The sequence below is a fragment of the Echiichthys vipera genome (genome assembly GCF_963691815.1).
Source record: "Echiichthys vipera genome assembly, chromosome: 20".
In the NCBI taxonomy this organism is placed as follows: Eukaryota; Metazoa; Chordata; class Actinopteri; order Perciformes; family Trachinidae; genus Echiichthys; species Echiichthys vipera.
Window position 1 is genome coordinate 23571907 of NC_139845.1, and position 22569 is coordinate 23594475.

Sequence of the window (22569 nt, forward strand, 5' to 3'; positions counted from 1 at the left end):
TACGCGTAGGCGTAGCCTCTGTATAGCAGGAGTCTTCTTCTTTATCTGTGAAGAAAGCACAACACGTACAGCAATTTCCAACCTCAACTAACTTTGCCAGGTGCATATTTGCAACATGGCTAGTTCATTGTCTTTGTGACCTTGACTGACTGACTGTTCGTGTGCTTTTGGAGAAAGCAGAAAAAGATTGAGTCAAAAGTTTGTGTGCTTTGCTGTAAGAAGAAAAGCTTGAGCTTGAACTTATAATCACTATCACACTTTTAAATGATCATACCTAATAATCACACTTATCACACTCTTATTAATCATCACTAATACACACGCTAACACATGATTATTAATTGAATCATTACTAATACACACACTAACACATGATTTTTAATTCTTCATGGCCCAGCATAATCTAAGTTGTTCTGCCTTCGTTTCATGAGTAATTGAAAATATTTTACTCTCCAACATTGTGTTTCGCACTGCTGGATCAGTGAAGCATCTCTTGATCTGGACAGGGTCAGAAAGCAAAGGTGAGACGCTGGAATCATCAATAGTGTGTGTGGTGAGGAGAAGAGAGGAGGATGCAACCGAACCCCCCTAGAGGGTCTGCGGTCCATCCCTCATAGTCTCACAGAATCCTGTGGGAAACACTGCAGTCTGACGAATCCATGCTTTATTTAAGGTGACGTCTCTTCCTGTCATCACTTCTTCCAGATTGTGTTCCAGCTGTATGAAAAGGAGCTGACGAACTAAACAAAACATTGTCATGCACTGACACAGATCACAGTCATGTTGTATTATGGCCACCAAAACTACATTTCCTGTGATGTCACACAACATAGAAGCTTAATTAAGAATTGTTGATATGTCACTTTTCCCTTTATAATCATAGTGCCATTTAACCCTGTGATCTAATCTGAGTCATGTTATGATGATTTCCCCCCTCATTTACTCTGCCTGTCTGGTTTCCTCTATTTGGCTTTAATGAAGTTGTGAGGACTGAGCTTCCTCTTCATCCTCACAGGTAAAGAAGTGAATGTGAACTTGATATCAGCCTCATGCAGCCCTCGGAGCTGCTCTCTCTCCTGAATATTGGTAATGTGTGGGTGTGGGTCCGGTCTGGAGCTCCACTCCTGCTGCTCAAAGGGGAATCTCTTCTTTAACCACCCACAGCTGCTGGACATCTCCCCCTCGGTGCAGTTGACTCTGATTTTAGTTTAAATAGCCACATTGATACAAATAAAAACAACACATGAAGGAAGTTGTAATAACATTTCAAATGTGATTGTGTTATAATGTATTTTTAGCAGAATCTTATGGAGGTTTCTCAGAAACTGTACAGGTAAATCACATGAATGGTCATCCATAACAGGAGCCCATTCAAAATGTATTATAACCTATCAAGGATTTGTTTTTAATGACAGTTCACACATGAGTCAAATATGATAATGTTGTATTCTCAGTTGACTTTACCTTTACGTTTCACAGAAAAATTTACACAGACTGTTAAAAGATATTTAAGAAAAACATACCATTCACTTAGAGGTGATTATTTCAGCCACAGAAATGATATATTTTATTTTTTAATTTAATAGCTATTGGTATTATTGGTCGCACGACATGATGAGTGGTTGCTCTAAATTACATAAAACTTCATATTGTCAGAATCTATTTACATAAATCAATAAAAAATAACAAATTAAGCACATTACTCAACTAAAACTATATTTTAAAACAAAGTGCTATACAAGTCAATAAACAATGACATACAATACAAAACATTTTTATAAAATAATTAAGACATCCGGGATAAATGAAAAAGCCAGTCTTGAACTAGTCTGGTCTGATCATCCTGGCTTAATCGGTTGCACGTACGCCAAGCCAGGATGATGTGGATGACATGGCTATGTCAATCCAGGTGAAAGTATCCTGATGAGTGCACGTTCATGGATTCCAAAGGAAGACCGCAACGCCGACCACAGCTTCACTAATGCTGAATGTTCCCAGGCCAGTGTGGAGATAGACTCTCCACCTATTTCTGGGTCTTCCCTGAGGCCTCTTCCCAGCTGGACGTGCCTGGAACACCTCGCTAGGGAGGCGCCCAGGGTTCATCCTTACTAGATGCCCGAACCACCTCAACTGGCTCCTTTCAACGCAAAGGAGCAGCGGCTCTACTCCGAGTTCCTCACTGATGGCTGAACTTCTCACCCTATCTCTAAGGGAGACTCCAGCCACCCTCCTGAGAAACCCATTTCAGCCGCTTGTACCCGCAACCTCGTTCTACCCAGCTTTCATGACCACAGATGAGGGTAGGAACGAAGATTGACTAGTAGATCGTCACATTTAGACTGGATGGGCATACTCCCAGGCCTGTTCCTCTTCAATCTGAGGTTCGACTAAGAAGAAGAAGAAGTACTTTATTTATCCCACACGGGGAAATTGGATTTTTTCACTCTTATTATTATACATGTTACACACACAGACCCGAAATACACACATGCACAAACAGGGCCTATACATGCAGTTAAGGAGAGATGTTAGAGCGAGGGGGCTGCCAGTGACCAGCGCCCCGAGCAGTTGGAGGTTCGGTGCCTTGCTCAACAGCACCTCGGAAGTGCCCAGGAGATGAACTAGCTGCTCTGAGTGTGGGAAAAGATGTGCCATCAAGGGGAATCTAAAGAAACACATGAGAACTCACACAGGTTAGCAACCATTTAGCTGCAAAATCTATAATAAATCCTATACACAACGTGGTAATTTACAGATACACATGAGAATCCACACAGGAGAGAGACCATTTAACTGCTCTGTCTGCGATAGAAATTATAAAAACAGAGACTGTTTACTTTTACCTTTTTGTTCGGGTCTGCAGACACCTCCTCCATATTCTGAGTAGGTTACATTAGCATGCAAACCATGGGGCGCTGTGGCAAAAAACCAAGGGGCCGGGAACGTGCGGGTCTAAACACGCAGGCCTGAATCTGCAGACACATGCTCCTCCGATGAGCAGTTCCGATTTCAACTTCAAATATACTTTGAGGGGGAAATATGAATTGAACACAAGCACCAGAGAGAACAGCTGTTGAGTGGAAAGTGAGGTGGCTTTTCAGAGAACAAATAAGAGATAGAAAGTCTGAGATGTGAGGACCAAGTGTGTCAGACGTGTGTGAAGTCCACGAGGAAGGGATACACAGACTAGTGGTCCGGATCAGGAACATGCAGATCAAACTGGATCTATGTCACTGTGTTGTTTGATCGACTGAGTAAAACCAATGAAGAAAATGTCACTGATGTTTCCTCATTGTGTTCCTCATTCTACATATCCTAGTTTCATCTGATTTATGTAATATTTACTATTATTGTCTTTTTTATTTTCACTCTCATTTTGGCTAGTTATGTCATTCTCTCCCTGTTTTATGTTCTTTGTCTCTTATTGTGAAGCACTTTGTGCTGCATTTTCTGTATGAATGGTGATAATAATGTATTAATAACGTTTATTATTATTATTAAAGGCCCTGTACTCGATGTTGAGAACATATAGAAGCAAACAACTGCTTCCTGTGTAAAGATCGAGTGGAGTAAAGTGGTCCTGAGCACAGAATCAAGTCTCTCTCCCTCTGTGTGTGTTGGAATCTCAGTTTCTCTGGGCTTTGATGTGAGCGACGCTCCGGCCGCGCGTGCATGTGGACGCTGATACAGCATTAGCGCGTGGATCATGTGGAGGAAGCCCCAGCCCTCTTCTTTCAGTATTTCCAGTAGAGCACCTTTAATATTACAGTACAGAAATGGACTCACAGGAAGGGTCACTTTGCTCGTGCTCAGTCTCGCTCAGGAGACAACCAATCATGTTGGAGCAACAGCACAGTGACATTTGCATAGAACGGAAATTAATAGACCGTTGTGCTGACCGTGAGCTCATCCGGTTAGTCAAGGAACTTCAGCTGTTAATTATGCCGGAGGTCACCGTTAAAGCGCCCAAGAAGGGCTCAAAGAAAGCCGTCTCTAAAAGTGTCAGCAAGACCGGCAAGAAGAGGCGAAAGAGCAGGAAGGAGAGCTACGCCATCTATGTGTACAAAGTGCTGAAGCAGGTCCACCCCGACACCGGCATCTCCTCCAAGGCCATGGGCATCATGAACTCCTTCGTGAGTGACATCTTTGAGCGCATCGCCGGTGAGGCCTCCCGTCTGGCTCACTACAACAAGCGCTCCACCATCACTTCCAGGGAGATCCAGACCGCCGTCCGCCTGCTGCTGCCCGGGGAGCTGGCCAAGCACGCCGTGTCTGAGGGCACCAAGGCCGTGACCAAGTACACCAGCTCCAAGTAAAACTGCTGCTGGACCAACAACACAAAGGCTCTTGTAAGAGCCACACACTCAGTTCTCTGAGAGCTCTTGTCCTTTGATGTTCACTCACTTTAAATAAACACTTCATTTTACACTTTTAACATTAGCAACCCATCTTATGAATACTAACTCTGAATCAACCTGAAATAATAGAATTTTACTTTTAAATGTTTGTAACATAGATGTGTTTTTATAAATCCCTCTGTTTTACAGCGTGTAAAAGACATTTAATATTAAACTTTCTAAACCCACTGAAGAAAAACAAGGTTCATAAAATAATTTAATATATACATAGTCCACATGTTTAATCCAACAGTGAAGCATATTCATTTTAGTTGCTGTCATGAGCTCAGCTGACCAGAATAATCAAGAAAATCTTTCAAATCCACAGGCACACATGAAATCAAAGATCTCCAGCCAGAGAGCAGCTCTCCACACAAACTGCAGCTGCTACATTACAATCATATTTGTGTGATGGACTAAAATAAAGCTTTATTCATGTTCACAGGAGAAATGCACTTGTTGCAGCAGCACAAAGACACAAACAGTTCACATGAATAAAGACAGTAAAGGAAAAACACAAGTTGTTGTTTTTGCCCCTCTGCAGCTCACACCCTGCCGCCATAAATCACAACTTTGTACAGGCTCATCATAACAATCAAAGAGTACGGCACATGGAATCAATAACTGTGTTCACCTTTCTTGTGTATTTGTCCTAAACAAATCATCATTTTACTGAACTGTTATATTAGTAAATCATCATTTTAACTGTTATATTAGTAAATCATCATTTACTGAACTGTTATATTAGTAAATCATCATTTTAACTGTTATATTAGTAAATCATCATTTTACTGAACTGTTATATTAGTAAATCATCATTTTACAGAACTGTTATATTAGTAAATCATCATTTTACTGAACTGTTATATTAGTAAATCATCATTTTACAGAACTGTTATATTAGTAAATCATCATTTTACTGAACTGTTATATTAGTAAATCATCATTTTACTGAACTGTTATATTAGTAAATCATCATTTTAACTGTTATATTCTTAAATCATCATTTTAAGGGTCTTTAAGGGTCATGTAATGTCTACTCTCCATCTCCCTTTTCCTCCAGTGTAGGGGACTACTTTCTGCATGATTTATTGATATGGATGAATATGAAAATATGAAGCCCTTTTTTTAAAGCCTTTTTTTCATCAGCGTCTGTGTAAGAAACTGCGTTCATTTGTGTTTAGGTGGAGGAGCAGAGATGGATGTGGAGGCAGAAATAGATTTGTCAAACATTATTTGTTCCATCATTTCAATCATTTCTGTTTAGATGGGAATCTAAAATGGGAAGAATGTGAAGTCTGAAGATACATTTATTCAGTTTTAAATAATTGAGCGTGTTTTTATTGGGCAGGATCTGCAGCCATGTCTCTGAAGCTTCACTGTGAACCTCACAAATATGAAAGGACACTAAAGAGGCAGGAAGACACGAGGACACCAAGAAAGAAAGAAGAAGCAAAAAGGAAAGAAAAAAGGAAAAGAATGGGAGAAGGGCTGCAGACTTTGGCACCGCCCACCGAAGCTCGCGACACATGTCCTCTATCGCGTCCGCAGTTCAGATGTAAATACAGCCGGTCGGACACCATCGACTCATTCGGTTGAAACACTCTGAGAAGCACGATGTCTGGCAGAGGAAAAGGCGGGAAAGGACTCGGCAAAGGAGGCGCTAAGCGTCACCGGAAAGTTCTCCGTGATAACATCCAGGGCATCACCAAACCCGCCATCCGCCGTCTGGCTCGCCGCGGCGGAGTGAAGCGTATCTCCGGTCTGATCTACGAGGAGACCCGCGGTGTGCTGAAGGTCTTCCTGGAGAACGTGATCCGTGATGCCGTCACCTACACCGAGCACGCCAAGAGGAAGACGGTGACTGCCATGGATGTGGTGTACGCTCTGAAGAGGCAGGGCCGCACCCTGTACGGCTTCGGAGGTTAAGAAGTCCCCGTTATCTCCACCCAAAGGTCCTTTTAAGGGCTGCCCACACAACTGGAAGAGCTTGTTTTCCTGCACCTGTTTAAGAGTCCTACATTGGAATGAGTCCGCATGTTTCTCATGACTTAAAGAGACCAACTTAGAAAATCTCATTTTCCCGTCAATCTCACTAGAAATTGAGTCAATGGTTGATTTAAATTCATCATCATTAGCAGTAACTTGTATTTTTCTGTGGACGCAACTACAAAACTAGTCATGCTTGAGTTTATCAGCTGCTTGAATCTGATCCCTGATCAGGATGATTTATGTTTTAGTTGGTTTCACTGTGATATTAGTGTGATGTACTTTAATCATAAGTAGCCTAAATTAAGAGTTCCTTACATTTTATACTTAATATTTAAGTTTTAGTTCTCTTTTTAACCTGGAAATACATTTCAGTTTGCCCACTAGTGTGTGCTTATGTCACATTTGATACTGACTGAGGGGGTTTCCAACAGAACCAATGACCAGCCTTCACCACACGTTTTGGCACTGACCAACATTTTTATTGTATAAAACTTTTAAACGCAAATGTTACAGATGTTACAGCTATGGATTTTCAGAGACACACTCACTGTGTGTGACAAGTTACGGACTGATGAAGTTATAGGGTTCTTTTTACCTTTTTATAGTGATTTGCATTTGCTGAAAACAGAAAATATGAAACAAAAGGTGTCAAACTGACCATAAGCATTAGATTCCAAGAAAACTGATCTTGCAGTGCATGTAATCCTGATTGACATCTGGTAAACTCCAGAGCTGAAAAACAAACAAGAAGTTCATTTTTATTTTCCATTTGATGCTGCTCTGTTCTTCACTCTGTTCTTCTTAACTCAGTTTCATCTCTTGACGTCCGTCGTTAGTGGGAAGTAGGTTTTGACTTAACGACGGTTAAGACCCAATAGAGGACCAGTCCCAGCCCGGTCCTGGTCCTGATCCAGTCCCACTCTGGTCAGATGCGTACATGAAGTGATGAAGCCTCTTAGGTGAGAGGTGAAACGTCTTCCTAGAAAAATAACCAAGTCCAGTTGCTTTTGACTGAAATTGCTTTGGGAATATGTTAGATTTTTAATTTTTCAAAAAAACTATGTTTTGAAGATGCCACCAAAGACAACAGCTAAAAGGTGTCAGGACTATAGCGACTGCTTTTGCTCAGCACCTGATGGCTGCACCTGTTTCAGCCATGGGAAGAAGCTTGCCCCTCTACCAGCATATCACATCCTGACACATCACACAATAGAAGTCTGCAGCACATTCAAGACTCACGCAAGGGGCGCATTGGTCAATGGTGTGCCATCAGTTATGACAGAGATGCGTACCCAGGCATCATACAGGATGTTTATCTTGTTAAAACCATGAGCCGCATAGGTAACAGTCGATTCCACTGGCCAGCAAAATATGACGTTATATTTTAAAAACGGTAGCTAGCAAGGCCAACTTTATATTTCAGGTTGTAAATAGGTTACGGTTAGCTATTTAGTCCTTTAGATGTTATTTTAATTAAATCTACAAATGTATAGTAGCTGTATAACGGTTTTAACTGTCAATTCTAGGTATGAAAATAGTTATATAAATATATTGGTGAGGGGACATATGTCCTTCCATTTTTAAGAAATATGCATGTATTTAGATGTGGTGGAAATTACATTTTTAATAAATGTCAGAAAAAATATAAAAAAAATAACAAATTATCTTTTGATTGCAGTGCGTTCACTATTGGACCTCTAATTTAGACAAATAAGAGAATCTTATGAGACTGAAGAGTGTGAGAGGAAAAAAAAAAACATTTTTTCTAAACCAAAAGTATATTTACACCCACACACATATATACACACATACATACATACACACATGTATATATATACATGTGTGTGTATGTATATATCTTTGACACATTTGTGTGCAAATGTATGACTGATTTAGACACTATATTCATAATAACATAATATGATAGATACATTATTTAATCCTGACTGTGAAAAGTATAAATCATTCCATTTTTATTTGAGATAGCAACATTATAATAACACTGTTACTAATACCTATAATTTAATCACAAACAGCAATTTTTATATTTATAAACATGTAACATTCAGAGAATTGTGTTCTTAATAGATGGATGTGTTTCTAAGTGAGAAGAATAATTTACTCTGTAATTCTTTTGTTTTGCTTATTGAAAGAATAAAACTCTAATTTGTAAATAAATTTCATTCTATCAATGGCCAATTATATATATAAACATATAATCTGACAATACAGATGTTACCATGAAAAGTATCCACTATCATGACATGCTCATGTATTGATAGAACTTTAAACACTACATGTCCAGTCCTGTTCATTGTCCAGCCACAGCCCGAGGTATTTGTACCAGTCCACCGCCTCCACCTCAGCTCCCTGCAGTCCCTAGTGTCCTCTTCTACACTGGGGTGTGCTGGGGAGGGGGCAGCATATCCAAGAAGGACTCCTCCAAACAGGATGAAGTGATCAGGCGGGCGTGCTCTGTGGCCGGCATGAAACTGGACTCAGAGAGGAGGATACTGGACAAACTGCTGGACATTATGGACAATGCCAGCCAGTCCCTGCACACCTTCATCAGCATCCAGAGGAGCCTGTTCAGATGATGCTGCTCCTGCCCAAGTGTAGGACCAACAGACTCAAGAACTCCTCTGTTCCTCATCATCATCCTCTACAACTCCTCACCAGGGGGGAAATAAAAAGAACAGAAGGAGTGGGAGCCACTGCAGTTAATAATCTACTCTAACGGACCTGGACACTTATCTTCTTCTTTTCTGTGCAATCATTTTATCCACAAATCATTTAATCGTACTGTTTTTTTCTGTCATACATTTTTTATCTTTTGCATTATCTCTATTTAACATATCTAATTTAATTTGCCATGAGTCGTATTTGACCTGTATTCTTACATCTTACTCATAATTAATTAAGATGATTAAGAGTTGATTTTATATATACACACTTTCTGTATGTACATAGCGAAGAGTTTGTTCTCGTACTGTATTTTTTTTATACCTCCCTAGTGTTTTTGTAAGCTGCTAGAAATTAAATTTCCTTGCGGGAGTCCAGTCAGCAGTAGTTCGAGTAACTTTCGTATTTTATAGCAGATTCAGCAAACCGCGGATGTTCCCTGCAGTAGATTTGTACTGCAAGATCAATTGAAATGTGGTTTTGCACTGATCAACAGTGTGACTCTATATTATTGGATGGATTCAGGTCTGTTGCTCTCAGTTTGTATGTGGCTCTTAAAAGAGCCGTTGGAGTTTGTGGAGCAGCGGACACCTTAAGCCCTCTCTCCGCGGATGCGACGGGCCAGCTGGATGTCCTTGGGCATGATGGTGACCCTCTTGGCGTGGATGGCGCACAGGTTGGTGTCCTCGAACAGGCCGACCAGGTAAGCCTCGCTGGACTCCTGCAGAGCCATGACAGCGGAGCTCTGGAAGCGCAGGTCGGTCTTGAAGTCCTGAGCGATTTCTCTCACCAGGCGCTGGAAGGGCAGCTTGCGGATCAGCAGCTCCGTGGATTTCTGGTAGCGACGGATCTCTCTCAGAGCCACGGTACCGGGCCTGTAACGGTGAGGCTTCTTCACTCCGCCGGTGGCCGGGGCGCTCTTACGGGCAGCCTTGGTGGCCAGCTGCTTCCTGGGAGCTTTTCCTCCGGTGGATTTACGGGCGGTCTGCTTGGTTCTGGCCATGACTCTTTCTTTCTCTGGGGGTCTGGACTCACAAGAGATATTTGGAGAACACGAGGAGACACGCGGCTCTTAAACCGTGGGGCCGGCTGTGAAATGGTGACGCAGCTTCAGACCTGCGGCTCCTGATTGGTGGAGAGGTTCCTCCTGGAGCTCAGCACCATAGACATAAAGAGTAGACGCCTCATCGAACGTTGGGCCTATTGGCGCTGACGAGCGGTGGAGCCGCCATCTTGGCCCGGTCGCCCGCTCCACTCAGTGTAAGGACAGGACACGGTTCAGCGTATTTTAATATTCACAGTGGGATTAACAGTAATAGAATATTCTGATATATGATATATGTGATGTATGATAGGTGTTTTACAAACACTATAAATATAAACACAACAAGAGAAATCATTTATAGAGTATTAATAGGCTGTATTTCATACATGAATACATAAATCTCTCTCTCACTCACTCTCTCTCTCTCTCTCTCTTTCTCTCTCTCACACACACACACACACACGTACACACACACACACGCAAGCACACACACACACACACACTCAGAGAAAATTAAAATACATATAAATCAAGAGTATCAATACAATTAGGTCAGAGAGAGAGAGATGACATTTTGGACACATCTAAATACAAGTCAAACAGACACACTTTCATTTAAAGCACTAAAAAAAAACAAGAGCCGAACCCTATATGTTAATAAATATTCAGAAATGATCCATGCTCTGCCAGTCGCATAGTCGTGGTAGTGGAGAGGAGAGGGAGCGAGTGTGTGTGGTATAAAAATATATATAACATTTTGTTAAATCGATCATTTTTACACTGTTTTGTTCTTGCACAGTTACCAATTTGAGTGTAGCTCTAATTGGTAAAGAAAGTGATGTTGTAGGAGAACTTTGTATAGTATCTAAAATGACTGTGTCCTTTGTTTTTAGGCAAGGTCTAATTATGTGAATGTCTTCTTTATTACATATTTTAATTATGTAGTAATTGTATTTAATGTGCAAACAAAAACACGGGGCATAGTTCAGTAATATCCATTTTAAATTATACAAACGATTTAAGATTTTTCCTTAGTTAAATAAATGTATGATTTTTTTAACTTCTGTGGTACAACTGAACTAAAAAAGCCTGGACTCATCAGCTCTGGTTTACAAACATGTGACGTTCGTCCTGCTTTAAGTGGAGATGTGGAGAACCAAGTAAAAATGTATGGAACATTTAGTTCATCTGTGAGAATATCGGGCACAGAGTGGAAATACATGTTAAATCTCTAATTCATTCTTTATAATAAAGCCCACATCATGTTGCTCCTGTTTGATGAAACAGTTTAACAGCAAAGGATATTGATCAGATTCTGTCACTTCTCCTTTGATAGTCTAAACTTTAAAAAAAAAAGTGACATGACATGAAAAATTATCTCATAATTCATCTCAATGTCATGTTCAATATTTAAAAAAACAAAACTGAGAATATCTGAGGTGACCTGAGATGAACTGTCTCTGAAGTGTCTTCCTCTCATGAAACCACAGCACATCCTCCGCTGACCTATACTGCTGGAAATGTGCAATCCATTTACACTAGACCACATGTACGACAACCCCTCTCCTCCCTGCTTCTCCTTTCATATCTACACAGGCTTGCACACACACACACACACACACACACAGGCTTGCACACACACCTCATGCCGGGGGGTGAATTAACTAACATTCCCACAGAGGCTAATCTCCACGCCTCTACTGTGACAAGATAATAATAATAAAATAAGGGACAGCAGCTCCTCTGGCAGCTAAATATTTATCTACCTGCCACAGCCTGAGGGACTCACTATAACATTCAGAAATGCATGGATTTATGTATAATTGTTTAAAATTGTACTGTACCGTACTGATTATGAATTGTAATATTGTAATATTAGATTAGAGCAGGAATACGCTGCACAGGGCTCTGGCATCTTGTTCCTTCTGCTGCTCAACTCAGAGGCTCAACGAGTCACTCATAGAACTGATCTGGGAGAAGGACCGGTCCAAGATAGCGGCCGCATTTCTCGCGGCCCAACGTTCAATGCGGCATCTACTCTTTATATGTCTATGCTCAGCACCGCCTAGAGGGGCGACCCCCCGCCCGAATCTCCGCTCTTATTGGCGGACAAGCCTTTCAAAGTGTCCGCCAAAATCGAGCGCGCGTCGCCCCCTGCTGCTCTGCTGGAAGCCTCTTTTCTGGTTGGTCTGGCACCAAGTGTCCCGCGCTCCGCGGACATATAAAGAAGTGTTCGGGCTGTCGGTGCCACATTCTCTAGTATCGACTCTAGAAGACGCATCCAACGATGAGTGGAAGAGGCAAAACCGGCGGAAAGGCCAGAGCGAAGGCAAAGACCCGCTCCTCCCGTGCTGGGCTCCAGTTCCCAGTCGGCCGTGTTCACAGGCTCCTGAGGAAGGGAAACTACGCCCAGCGTGTGGGTGCCGGCGCCCCCGTCTACCTGGCGGCTGTGCTGGAGTACCTGACCGCTGAGATCCTGGAGCTGGCTGGAAACGCTGCCCGCGACAACAAGAAGACCCGCATCATCCCCCGCCACCTGCAGCTGGCTGTCCGCAACGACGAGGAGCTCAACAAGCTGCTGGGCGGAGTGACCATCGCTCAGGGCGGCGTGCTGCCCAACATCCAGGCTGTGCTGCTGCCCAAGAAGACCGAGAAGGCCGCCAAGAAGTAAAGTGGACACTCGCTGACTGCTGGAAAATTCCCACAAAGGCTCTTTTAAGAGCCACTCACTCCCTGATAAAGAGCTCTTCTCCTCATGTGTCTGTGTCAGGTCCAAAGCGAGTATATAGCTGCAGCCTGTGCTGTAGCTCACTGTGCAACAGTGCTCTAACGTTGAACATCATGGAGAGATCTCCATCCACATATTCATCTGTAATATCATGGAGAGATCTCCTTCCACATGTTCATCTGTAAGATCATCGGACTCTTCTGGAATCCAAAATGTGCACGTGCCTCTGGCCCTAATACTGAGAAAAGCATGACAATGGAAAGCGGCTCTTTAAACCACAGTTGTGTTAACGTTGGTCTCCACTCATGCATTTGCATGATGTCCTCTAAACTCTGTCAGACAGTGAATGCACCATAGAAACTAGTATTCACTCACATGCCCTTCTAATGCAGCACAATAGTCGACCTAAATCAGGGATGTCAAAGTCAAATACATCAGAGGGCCAAAAAAACAGACTTGCTACAAGCCGAGGGCCGGACTGGTTCAATGTTTATTAAAACATATTAAAATGTCCTTCAAAAATAAAACGCGTTTCTTAATATCAAGATATGGACACACAGCTCTGTGAACATGTGCTCTGCCTCCCACCGAGCTTAAAACACCCTGTTCTCATCGTCCACCCTCCCTTTAGCCGTTATTGGGGGCCAGCAGGTGGCTGTGGCGTGCGGGCCGGTTCTAATACTAATCAAATATCATCCCGGGGGCCAAGATCATTCATTCGAGGGCCAGATCCGGCCCCCAGGCCTTGACTTTGACACCCATGACCTAAATGAAGGCGCTCTTCTTTAGAAATGCTCTACAAGTTGAACTCAAATGAAAAAGCTCAACAGTTGAGTTTTACAGTGATCACTTCTTACTGTCCTCTGAAGTGTTGATCCATTTCATTTAAAGACATTAAACATAGTTTACAACCATTAATGTCAGAACCAGACTGATAAAGCTAAAAATGACTTAACATTCATACATGAACAAACATTATTACAATAATAAAGCTGATTATATTTAATTTTGTCATAATAATGGAAGTAAAATCAAAGTACATCAGAGCCTCTCTTTGATCAGTAAAGGAACAACATGCTGCAGTCAAAAGTACGGAAGCCCTAAAGGTTCATACATACATTTTATTTCCTCCGTTTTCCCTTGATAACAAGATAATTTATTTGATAATTAATGAAACGTGATTGTCCTGAGATTTCCATCACACCTGACATGTGATGCCTCCTAAAGACTTCTCACATCTTGAAGAACACTGAGGAAAACACTGACACATGATTTCAGTTTGCTGTTAAGAAATTAAACTGGAATCTGCATATTTATGTGCACGTTGTAAAACTCCTCCCTGTACTGGTATGCTGTAATATAAAAAAATGTTGACAGTAAAGGTTTTTTAAAATATACAGAATCAGAGTTTCTGTATATATACATACACACGCACACACGCGCACACACACACACACACACACACACACACACACACACACACACACACACACACACACACACACACACACACACACACACACTGTAATAAGGTGCCATGAAGCTGTTTCATGTGTCGGCCTTGAGTGAAGAGATGTGTGATGGTGAACCATATTCTCCTGCTCCTATGACATTGATTTAGGGCTTCCGTAGTTTACTGAACATCTGAATCGTGTTATATTTTGGTTTGAATCTAATAAAATCTTTACTTCTCAACATGGATGAAAGGACGTCTTCATTTCTACACATTTGTGAAACGATACAACTGATAGAAAGAAGAATAGTTGAAGGGGAATCTACTGTAAGATCCTACAAAGTAAAGTCACAAGTATTTAAGGAGAACGGAGCAAACACTGGACAAAATCTAAGGAACAAATATTAATGAGACAAATTCATCTTTCACTGTTTCAAGTAGTTATGTGTAATAATGATATCTAATCAAATATAGAAATAATAATAATGAAATCTAGAAAGCACCTCAGCGTTAGAGACACATCAAAGTGTTTTCTGTATTTCCTTCTTCACTTTTCCAGCCAGAGAGCTGCAGGTCTCCACACAAACTGAAGCTGAGCACATTGATTTCACTCAGAATGTGACTTTATTTACATCTTTATCTCACACATCTTTCATTATGAACCTGTTGAATTGGGCTGGTAAATCTACACAGACACTCAATCTGGAACAGGAGTCTGTCCAACTGGCCGAGGCACGGACCGTGTGTTTACCTCCACCGGAAAAGTCCTTTATTCAAACGAAATAAATCACAATACTGCCGTTGTTTCGGTTTTGTTACATCCAGACACGTCTCTGCTAACTGCAACAACACTGAAACGTGTGATACAGATCACTTTTACACCCTTTCAGAGACCAAATGTGCAGTAAACTCGCCTCTAGTTGTCCAAAGTGAGCGTGTATCAGAGAGGTTTGAAGCCTCCTGAGATGAAATCAAAGAGTCCTTGTGACCAAACACGAGCTCAGTGTGGAGGGAAGGACCTTTTCTCGCTGCTACTGTAAAAACCGTGTTTTACAAAGGTTATTTTATATGAATTTAATCCCCAAACTGTGGCGGAGAAAACACAAAGGTGTCTCCACATTTCGGCAGGGCGGCGGAGCGGCTGTGTGAGTTGACTCTCCACGGTTCTCACGTGCTTTATAAGATCCGCCTCCTGCCCTCGGCTCCGTCACTCTCAGACGAACACAGCACACACGAAAATGGCAGAAGAAGCTCCAGCAGCAGCTCCGGCGAAAGCCCCCGCGAAAGCCACGGTGAAAGCCCCCAAGAAGAAGGCTGCTCCCCGCCCCAAGAGTGACGGACCCTCCCTCCCGAAGCTCATCCTCAGCGCCGTGGCTGAGTCCAAGGAGCGGAAAGGCATTTCTCTGTCGGCCATTAAGAAGTTTCTGGCCGCCAAAAACATCGACGTTGTTAAGTCCAACAAACGTATCAACTCCGCGGTGACTTCTCTGGTGACCAAAGGGACTCTGACGCAGACCAAAGGGACCGGGGCCTCCGGATCCTTCAAGCTCACCAAGGTCGAAAAGGCGGTCGTCAAACCAGCGGCGAAGAAAGTGGTGAAGAAGAAATCTCCCGTTAAAGCCAAGAAGCCCGCGGCGAAGAAGACCCCGGTGAAGAAACCGGCAGCCAAGAAAGCAGCAGCTAAGAAACCGGCAGCCAAGAAGTCTCCGGTGAAGAAGGCGGTGAAAAAGCCTGCAGCCAAGAAGAGTCCCAAGAAGGTGGTCCCCAAAAAGGTGGTGAAGAGGACCCCTGTGAAGAAAGCTCCGGCAAAGAAAACTGCAGCAAAGAAATCCAAGAAGTGAAGCAGCTCCTGAATGCAGCACTCCGGTGCATCTAAAGGCTCTTTTAAGAGCCACCACAGATTCACTCAAGAGCTTTTTCCTTCCAAACAACTTCTCCACTTTCTCTTTTTCTTTATTTACATCACAAGATCTCAGAGTATCAGCATGTGTAGTTTCACACGTTGATGCTTAAACTTAATATTCCTTTACACAGTTAAAGACCCATTATGTGATACATGGTACATGACATCACTACATGTTGGTAGGAAACACTTTAACACAACACAAATATCAGTTTGATTTGTTGTTGTTCATGAAAAACAAAACAAAAAACAACCACATAGTTATTTTCCATGAAACAAATGTTTGGTGTCTCGGGGATTTTATAAACTCAGTCTTCCATATGTCAATGATTAGCATTAGATGAGATCAGTTCCCTTGAATCTGTTTATGGGTGATATTTCTAAAAAGTTCTAATTGTATAACTGGATGTATGAGAGAATTTCGTGTCTTAATGATAATTATGACTTTATATCTTGATATTTTCGAACCACTAACTTATTATTTTGAGAAAGTTTCTCATAATGAACATACTTTTTTAACACATTAGCAGAAATAGGCTTCCATGTGTAAAACCATAAAGATCTATATTTTCATCACCATCTGGTTTGTTTGTGTCGGCGCATGCTCAGTGTCGGTCACACAGCTAAGCCAATCCCGGACGCGCAACAGCACACTGACATTTGCATATAGGATCGTATATAGGAAGCATCAGCTGAGTAGCTGAGAATTTTCAGAACAACCCAATCATGCCTGACACAGCTAAGCCTGCGCCCAAGAAGGGCTCCAAGAAAGCCGTGACAAAGACCGCCGGGAAGGGCGGCAAGAAGAGGAGAAAGAGCAGGAAGGAGAGCTACGCCATCTACGTGTACAAGGTGCTGAAGCAGGTCCACCCCGACACCGGCATCTCCTCCAAGGCCATGGGCATCATGAACTCCTTCGTGAGCGACATCTTTGAGCGCATCGCCGGTGAGGCCTCCCGTCTGGCTCACTACAACAAGCGCTCCACCATCACTTCCAGGGAGATCCAGACCGCCGTCCGCCTGCTGCTGCCCGGGGAGCTGGCCAAGCACGCCGTGTCTGAGGGCACCAAGGCCGTGACCAAGTACACCAGCTCCAAGTAAAACTGCTGCTGGACCAGCAACACAAAGGCTCTTTTAAGAGCCACACACTCAGTTCACTGAGAGCAAGGATTTTAATTACAATAGTTCATTTAGTATATTTCATGGTCCGTGACACATTGATATAAAGTAACTAAATATTTTTGGTTGAATTTAACATAATGATCAACATTAGTACTTATCAAAATCACTGCATTTCTGACATGGTTGTCCACTTTGTTACCTGAACTGCTGTATGTAGCCCAGTTCATTGACCCTATTTGAAACTTAGCAGCTCAACAGAATGACCCAGCAGTAGGATGGACTTGGTGAGTTAAACCCTGAAGTGCTTATCGTGAAAGTGTGGCGTCCCCAGTGGCGGGGCAAGGGTCCTTTGGGGCTCCAAGCAAGAAATTTGTGGGGGCCCCACCCCATCCCTCCACAGTGAAAAAAATCGTTTTTTGCACACAATTTCTGGGACATTTGATATGTATACTGAAAATAATACTACTACTAGAAGAGATTAGGGGTTCTCAAAGTGAATTTCAGGGAGGAACAGAAATTCTTAAAACCCTACGCCTATCAATGATTGTTGTAAATTAACTGACACCAACACAATATAAAATATGAACTTTTTTTATTACAAAAAATAGAAATCTGAATGTTGTTAACAATAAAATAAATACAAAAATAAAATTGACTGTTCACATTTGGGTCTTGATGGAGCTGATGACAAAAAAGAAAAAAAAACAACAACAGGGTATATTTGTTATAAATAATCTTTAATAGCATGGGCTAATTACAGCAATCCTTGTTGCAGTTATTATTATTGTCATTGTTATATGTTCTCTATGGAAGTAAAAAAATTTTATTTAACTCACAGTCATCTGTGTCAGCAGTTGGACTTGATCTCTGATCATCGGTTGGATGTTCCTGCGCAGGAGGTTGGGAAACCACTGTGCTGCTGGAGGTGGATGTTGATGGAACTAAACTCAAAAAACAACAACAGGGCATATGAGAATCTCTAAGGGCAGGCATATGATTATGTATGTGCACAGCATTTTCTACTACTACAGCTTAATACTACTGCCATGAAGAATATTAAGGCATAACATTATCAATTGTGGAATAATGAACTTACAGTTGTCATCATCAGGGATGGGAGGGGGAACATCATCCTTCCCTGGATGTGTTGGTTTTAAAAAAGACAGTAATGATCCTGAGGAGAGATGAGAGGGAAACATATTGTTAAGTTCAACATGTATTATGCACTTGATGTACTCTTGTGGTGGGTGCACATATCATATGTACTGCCAAACACATATTTCTCCCTTTCTGGCACTATTAAGTTCATCTCATCATTATGCAAAGCTTATCATAGAAGGTGTACTTTAGTATTACATACTACAGTGGAAACCGCTTATAGTGATCACGTTGGTCCAGAGCCAATTTGATCACTATAAGCGGTTGGTCGCTATAACCGAATTCTTATTACAGTATTTCACATTTTTTATGCAGAATATTATCTAAACGCCATTTGTATCGTTTTTCAATGATAACAATTGCACGAAACGAACCGTTTCAGCATTTACTGAATTTTATTATGGTTTCAAACACAATCGTTTCAAATGCTCCTTTTGAGAGGAACCATGCAAGTTATATTACTGCGCAGTGCGCAGACATAACTCATAAATACATAAATACAAATACAGTAACTTCTTCTGTGCGTCGGCTCTGCCGTGAAGCCGGTGCATTTTTTTTTAAACAAGTCTTAAAATAAACTTTGAAACACTGTTTCATAGAACAACAACATAGAAGATAACAACGGCATCAAGAAGAGTTAAGCTACGTCTGTTTTGTGTTGCGGCTCCGCTGCGACGCGTTAAGAAGTCACTTCACATGTTTCCATGGATCAGTGTTGTCTAACACCAAGTTCACTGGTTTTTCAAAACGATAAAAAAAAATCTGTCATAAGCCTTGAGGAGACGTTTCTCATCAGGTGGCAATGACTTCCCTTTTCCAGCCATGATTCGCGCGCTTGCTGCCGGTGTCAACTCCTTACATTAGCTAGCTGTTAGCTCACTCGTTAGCTAGATGTTAGCTCACTCGTTAGCTAGCTGTTAGCTCACTCGGCAGAAGCAGACGTCCAGCACGTTTTCATTCATAAAATGAGAAAAAAAATGAACACTATAAGCGGATTTCTCATCACTATAAACGAATTATTTAAACAGCATTTGTATAGAAATGATTCTGTCCCAAGCCTTTTGATCCATATAAGCGGTTGATCACTATATCCGTGATCACTATAAGCGGTTTCCACTGTATTAGGCTGTTGTTGTTGTTGTTGCTGTTGTTGTTGTTGTTGTTGTTGTTGTTAGACTGTCTGCTTCACTAAACTTTCTGATGTTTTCTGCTGGTTGAGACTGGAGAGTGGCGCACACCTCCTCCTGCTAGCTAGCTTCATGTAGCTGTGTCATGTTACGCATTCATCATAGCTTAGTTTTTAGCTTATTAGCCGCTATGGAGTCCGTGACAACACAACACAGTCAGTCAGAAAAACATAACAATGCACTTACCACTGTCTTACTTTCGTTTTTCCTCCCTTTCCTTCCTCTGTTTTTTCTTTTCTGCCCCGCTGGGATAACTCCTATTCATCTTTTCGCAAGCGTGGAGCTCGGTGTAAGTGGGCGGAGCTCGGTGCTAAACAAACAATCAAACCTGCGGTTCGCGCTGATTGACACAGACAGCGCCGACTGCAGAAGTGACGTGGGGGCCCCCAAGGGGGGTTGCTACGGCGCTTTTTCATAGTAAATGCCCGTTGTTGTCGTTGCCGTGCCGTACATTTATTAGCACTTGGGGCACCGGTCACTGGGGAGGATGCCCAAGTGGGGGCCCCCTGGAAGCCGGGGCCCCAGGCAATTGCCTGGTTTGCCTGTTGGCAAGCCCCGCCCCTGGGCGTCCCATTTACATGAGTAAACCTTTTAAATCACCTCCCAGAACTGTCCAAAAAGGGCAAATTACTGAACACACTTTGGAATAATAATCCATTACTATTGATGCAGTGAAGAGTTTGTGCTGTAATAAATCTGCTTTATTTACTAAAGTAGCAAAGAACCTCGTGTCGTAGAGTGCTGGAATGTATTTGTACTGAACAAATGTTATTGGCAGGTTAATAATCTACCCAGGAGCAAATCAAATATAGACCAGGTCATAAAATGAACATAGAACAAAAGTCAAAAAATTCAAACGGGACCGTTCCTGTTAACATGAAGACATGTTTGTTTATGATGCAGCACTATACTGCTAATCCAGCCGTCTGTATACAAAGTATCTAACCTTGGTTTCCCATTGATAACAATATTACTTGTATGTGTAAAATGTTAGTGATGAATAAGGAATAATATCATATTCTATAATATAACAGTATCCATGTTCAGTGGATTAAATTGTAAATGGGCATGTTTTTAATTTGAAAAAAATAATCTTATGTCGGACAAATAAATCCTAATGGAGTACAAAGCACATTTTCCTCCAGATTACAGTAGATTAGAGGCCGAGCAATAACGTGGATCAACTCAATTAAAGAACATGTTTCTGACTATTTATGGCAGAAGGTAAAGTACCATGAGGTATTTGAGTTGAAGCCTAATCTCCGCAGCCATCCATATAGAAAAACATATGAAACAACGTGTCTTCCATGCACCCAACCTTATAACTGTAGGTCTGTGTGTTTTTTTATTTTTCTCAAATATGTATCTGCTGTGTTTCTCATGTTTCTCACACACGCCTGTCTGTCAGAAGAGCCTGAACTGTGAAAAAAAGAATTTCCCAAAGTGGACAATTAATAAACTAACATACATACCATACAACATCTGCCAATTCCAATGGACCATTGTAGTTGAATATATATATATATTCTTATACTGTTAAAATTCAACCCCTTATATATTATCCAATACTAAAAAAGTGTATGTATAACATGTATTTCTTTGTATTTAATACTTGTATTTACCGTAGACAACTTTTGTAAACTGTTTATATTTATATAAGTTGTATTTATAAGTCACAGCAGTATGGTTAGAGGTTATATTAGGTTTTCTCCTTACATTCTCCCTCTCTGTCAATTCAATTTAATTTGAAGGCAACATTGTTGTCATATACATATAAGGTACATTCAAATATATATATTTTAATTTAAAAATATTATAATATAAAGCAGAATATTTTGTGATTTCTCTCTTTAAAATAACTGACACATAGACCTGTAAATAAAGTAGAAAAGTGTGAACAGTTCAAATATAAGTGAGAACTGTGGAAACAGGACTTTTCTCTCTCTCGTTTTCCCTGCCGCTGTGCGCGCGCTTTAGTTCAGTCCCTGTTGTCCAATAGCTGATCAGCTACAGCGCGCGAGTCCCCTGAGCTGGACCAATCAGCGGATGCCGTGTCTCCGGCGGTTCCTTTATAAAGCCGCTGTTCTCAGGCAGACTTCATTCTTCCTTCAGCTGAACACAGTGAGGAGAAGCCGCCATGGCCAGAACCAAGCAGACCGCCCGTAAATCCACCGGAGGAAAAGCTCCCAGGAAGCAGCTGGCCACCAAGGCTGCCCGTAAGAGCGCCCCGGCCACCGGCGGAGTGAAGAAGCCTCACCGTTACAGGCCCGGTACCGTGGCTCTGAGAGAGATCCGTCGCTACCAGAAATCCACGGAGCTGCTGATCCGCAAGCTGCCCTTCCAGCGCCTGGTGAGAGAAATCGCTCAGGACTTCAAGACCGACCTGCGCTTCCAGAGCTCCGCTGTCATGGCTCTGCAGGAGTCCAGCGAGGCTTACCTGGTCGGCCTGTTCGAGGACACCAACCTGTGCGCCATCCACGCCAAGCGGGTCACCATCATGCCCAAGGACATCCAGCTGGCCCGTCGCATCCGCGGAGAGAGGGCTTAAAGTGTCCGCTGCTCCACAAACTCCAACGGCTCTTTTAAGAGCCACCTCAGTCCTCACTGAAGGCTTCATTCCTCTGCTGCCAACACATGTCTCTGCATCACTGACAGCTGCTCAGGAACGGACCAGCAGTCCAATGGGCCTCTACAGCCCGTTTAATATAAGACAGGGTGTTTATTTAGTAACATTCATAAACATTTAAAACAGCAATTTACATGCGCGAAAAGGAGCAGGAAGAAGTATAAACTCACTTAATCCTAACGCTAAAAATCTAATATTGAATTAAATACTTCCACAATAAGAATTAAGCTATTATGAAGCGTGGGAAATATTGACTTATCACACCCAAAACTCCGT

At 42.0% G+C, this 22569-nt stretch overlaps 7 protein-coding genes across 7 annotated transcripts; 6 read left to right on the forward strand and 1 right to left on the reverse strand.

The window, feature by feature from the left end:
* Positions 1–3941: 3941 nt before the first annotated feature.
* On the forward strand, positions 3942–4316 carry LOC310962666 (histone H2B-like; the record flags this gene model as incomplete). The annotated part of the gene is made up of 1 exon (XM_083935182.1): positions 3942–4316. One exon carries the CDS (start codon positions 3942–3944, stop codon positions 4314–4316), a length of 375 nt encoding a protein of 124 aa, XP_083791308.1.
* Positions 4317–6014: 1698 nt separating this feature from the next.
* LOC310962804 (histone H4) lies at positions 6015–6326 on the forward strand (the record flags this gene model as incomplete). Its single annotated transcript, XM_083935380.1, has 1 exon — positions 6015–6326. One exon carries the CDS (start codon positions 6015–6017, stop codon positions 6324–6326), a length of 312 nt encoding a protein of 103 aa, XP_083791506.1.
* A 3337-nt stretch (positions 6327–9663) lies between these two features.
* Positions 9664–10074, reverse strand: LOC310962455 (histone H3.2; the record flags this gene model as incomplete). Its single annotated transcript, XM_083934926.1, has 1 exon — positions 9664–10074. The coding sequence occupies one exon, from the start codon at positions 10072–10074 to the stop codon at positions 9664–9666; it is 411 nt and encodes a 136-aa protein (XP_083791052.1).
* Positions 10075–12403: 2329 nt separating this feature from the next.
* Positions 12404–12787, forward strand: LOC310962305 (histone H2A; the record flags this gene model as incomplete). The annotated part of the gene is made up of 1 exon (XM_083934718.1): positions 12404–12787. The coding sequence occupies one exon, from the start codon at positions 12404–12406 to the stop codon at positions 12785–12787; it is 384 nt and encodes a 127-aa protein (XP_083790844.1).
* A 2748-nt stretch (positions 12788–15535) lies between these two features.
* On the forward strand, positions 15536–16138 carry LOC310962977 (histone H1-like; the record flags this gene model as incomplete). Its single annotated transcript, XM_083935602.1, has 1 exon — positions 15536–16138. One exon carries the CDS (start codon positions 15536–15538, stop codon positions 16136–16138), a length of 603 nt encoding a protein of 200 aa, XP_083791728.1.
* A 788-nt stretch (positions 16139–16926) lies between these two features.
* Positions 16927–17301, forward strand: LOC310962740 (histone H2B-like; the record flags this gene model as incomplete). Its single annotated transcript, XM_083935296.1, has 1 exon — positions 16927–17301. One exon carries the CDS (start codon positions 16927–16929, stop codon positions 17299–17301), a length of 375 nt encoding a protein of 124 aa, XP_083791422.1.
* Positions 17302–21804: 4503 nt separating this feature from the next.
* Positions 21805–22215, forward strand: LOC310962639 (histone H3.2; the record flags this gene model as incomplete). Its single annotated transcript, XM_083935149.1, has 1 exon — positions 21805–22215. The coding sequence occupies one exon, from the start codon at positions 21805–21807 to the stop codon at positions 22213–22215; it is 411 nt and encodes a 136-aa protein (XP_083791275.1).
* Positions 22216–22569: the final 354 nt, after the last annotated feature.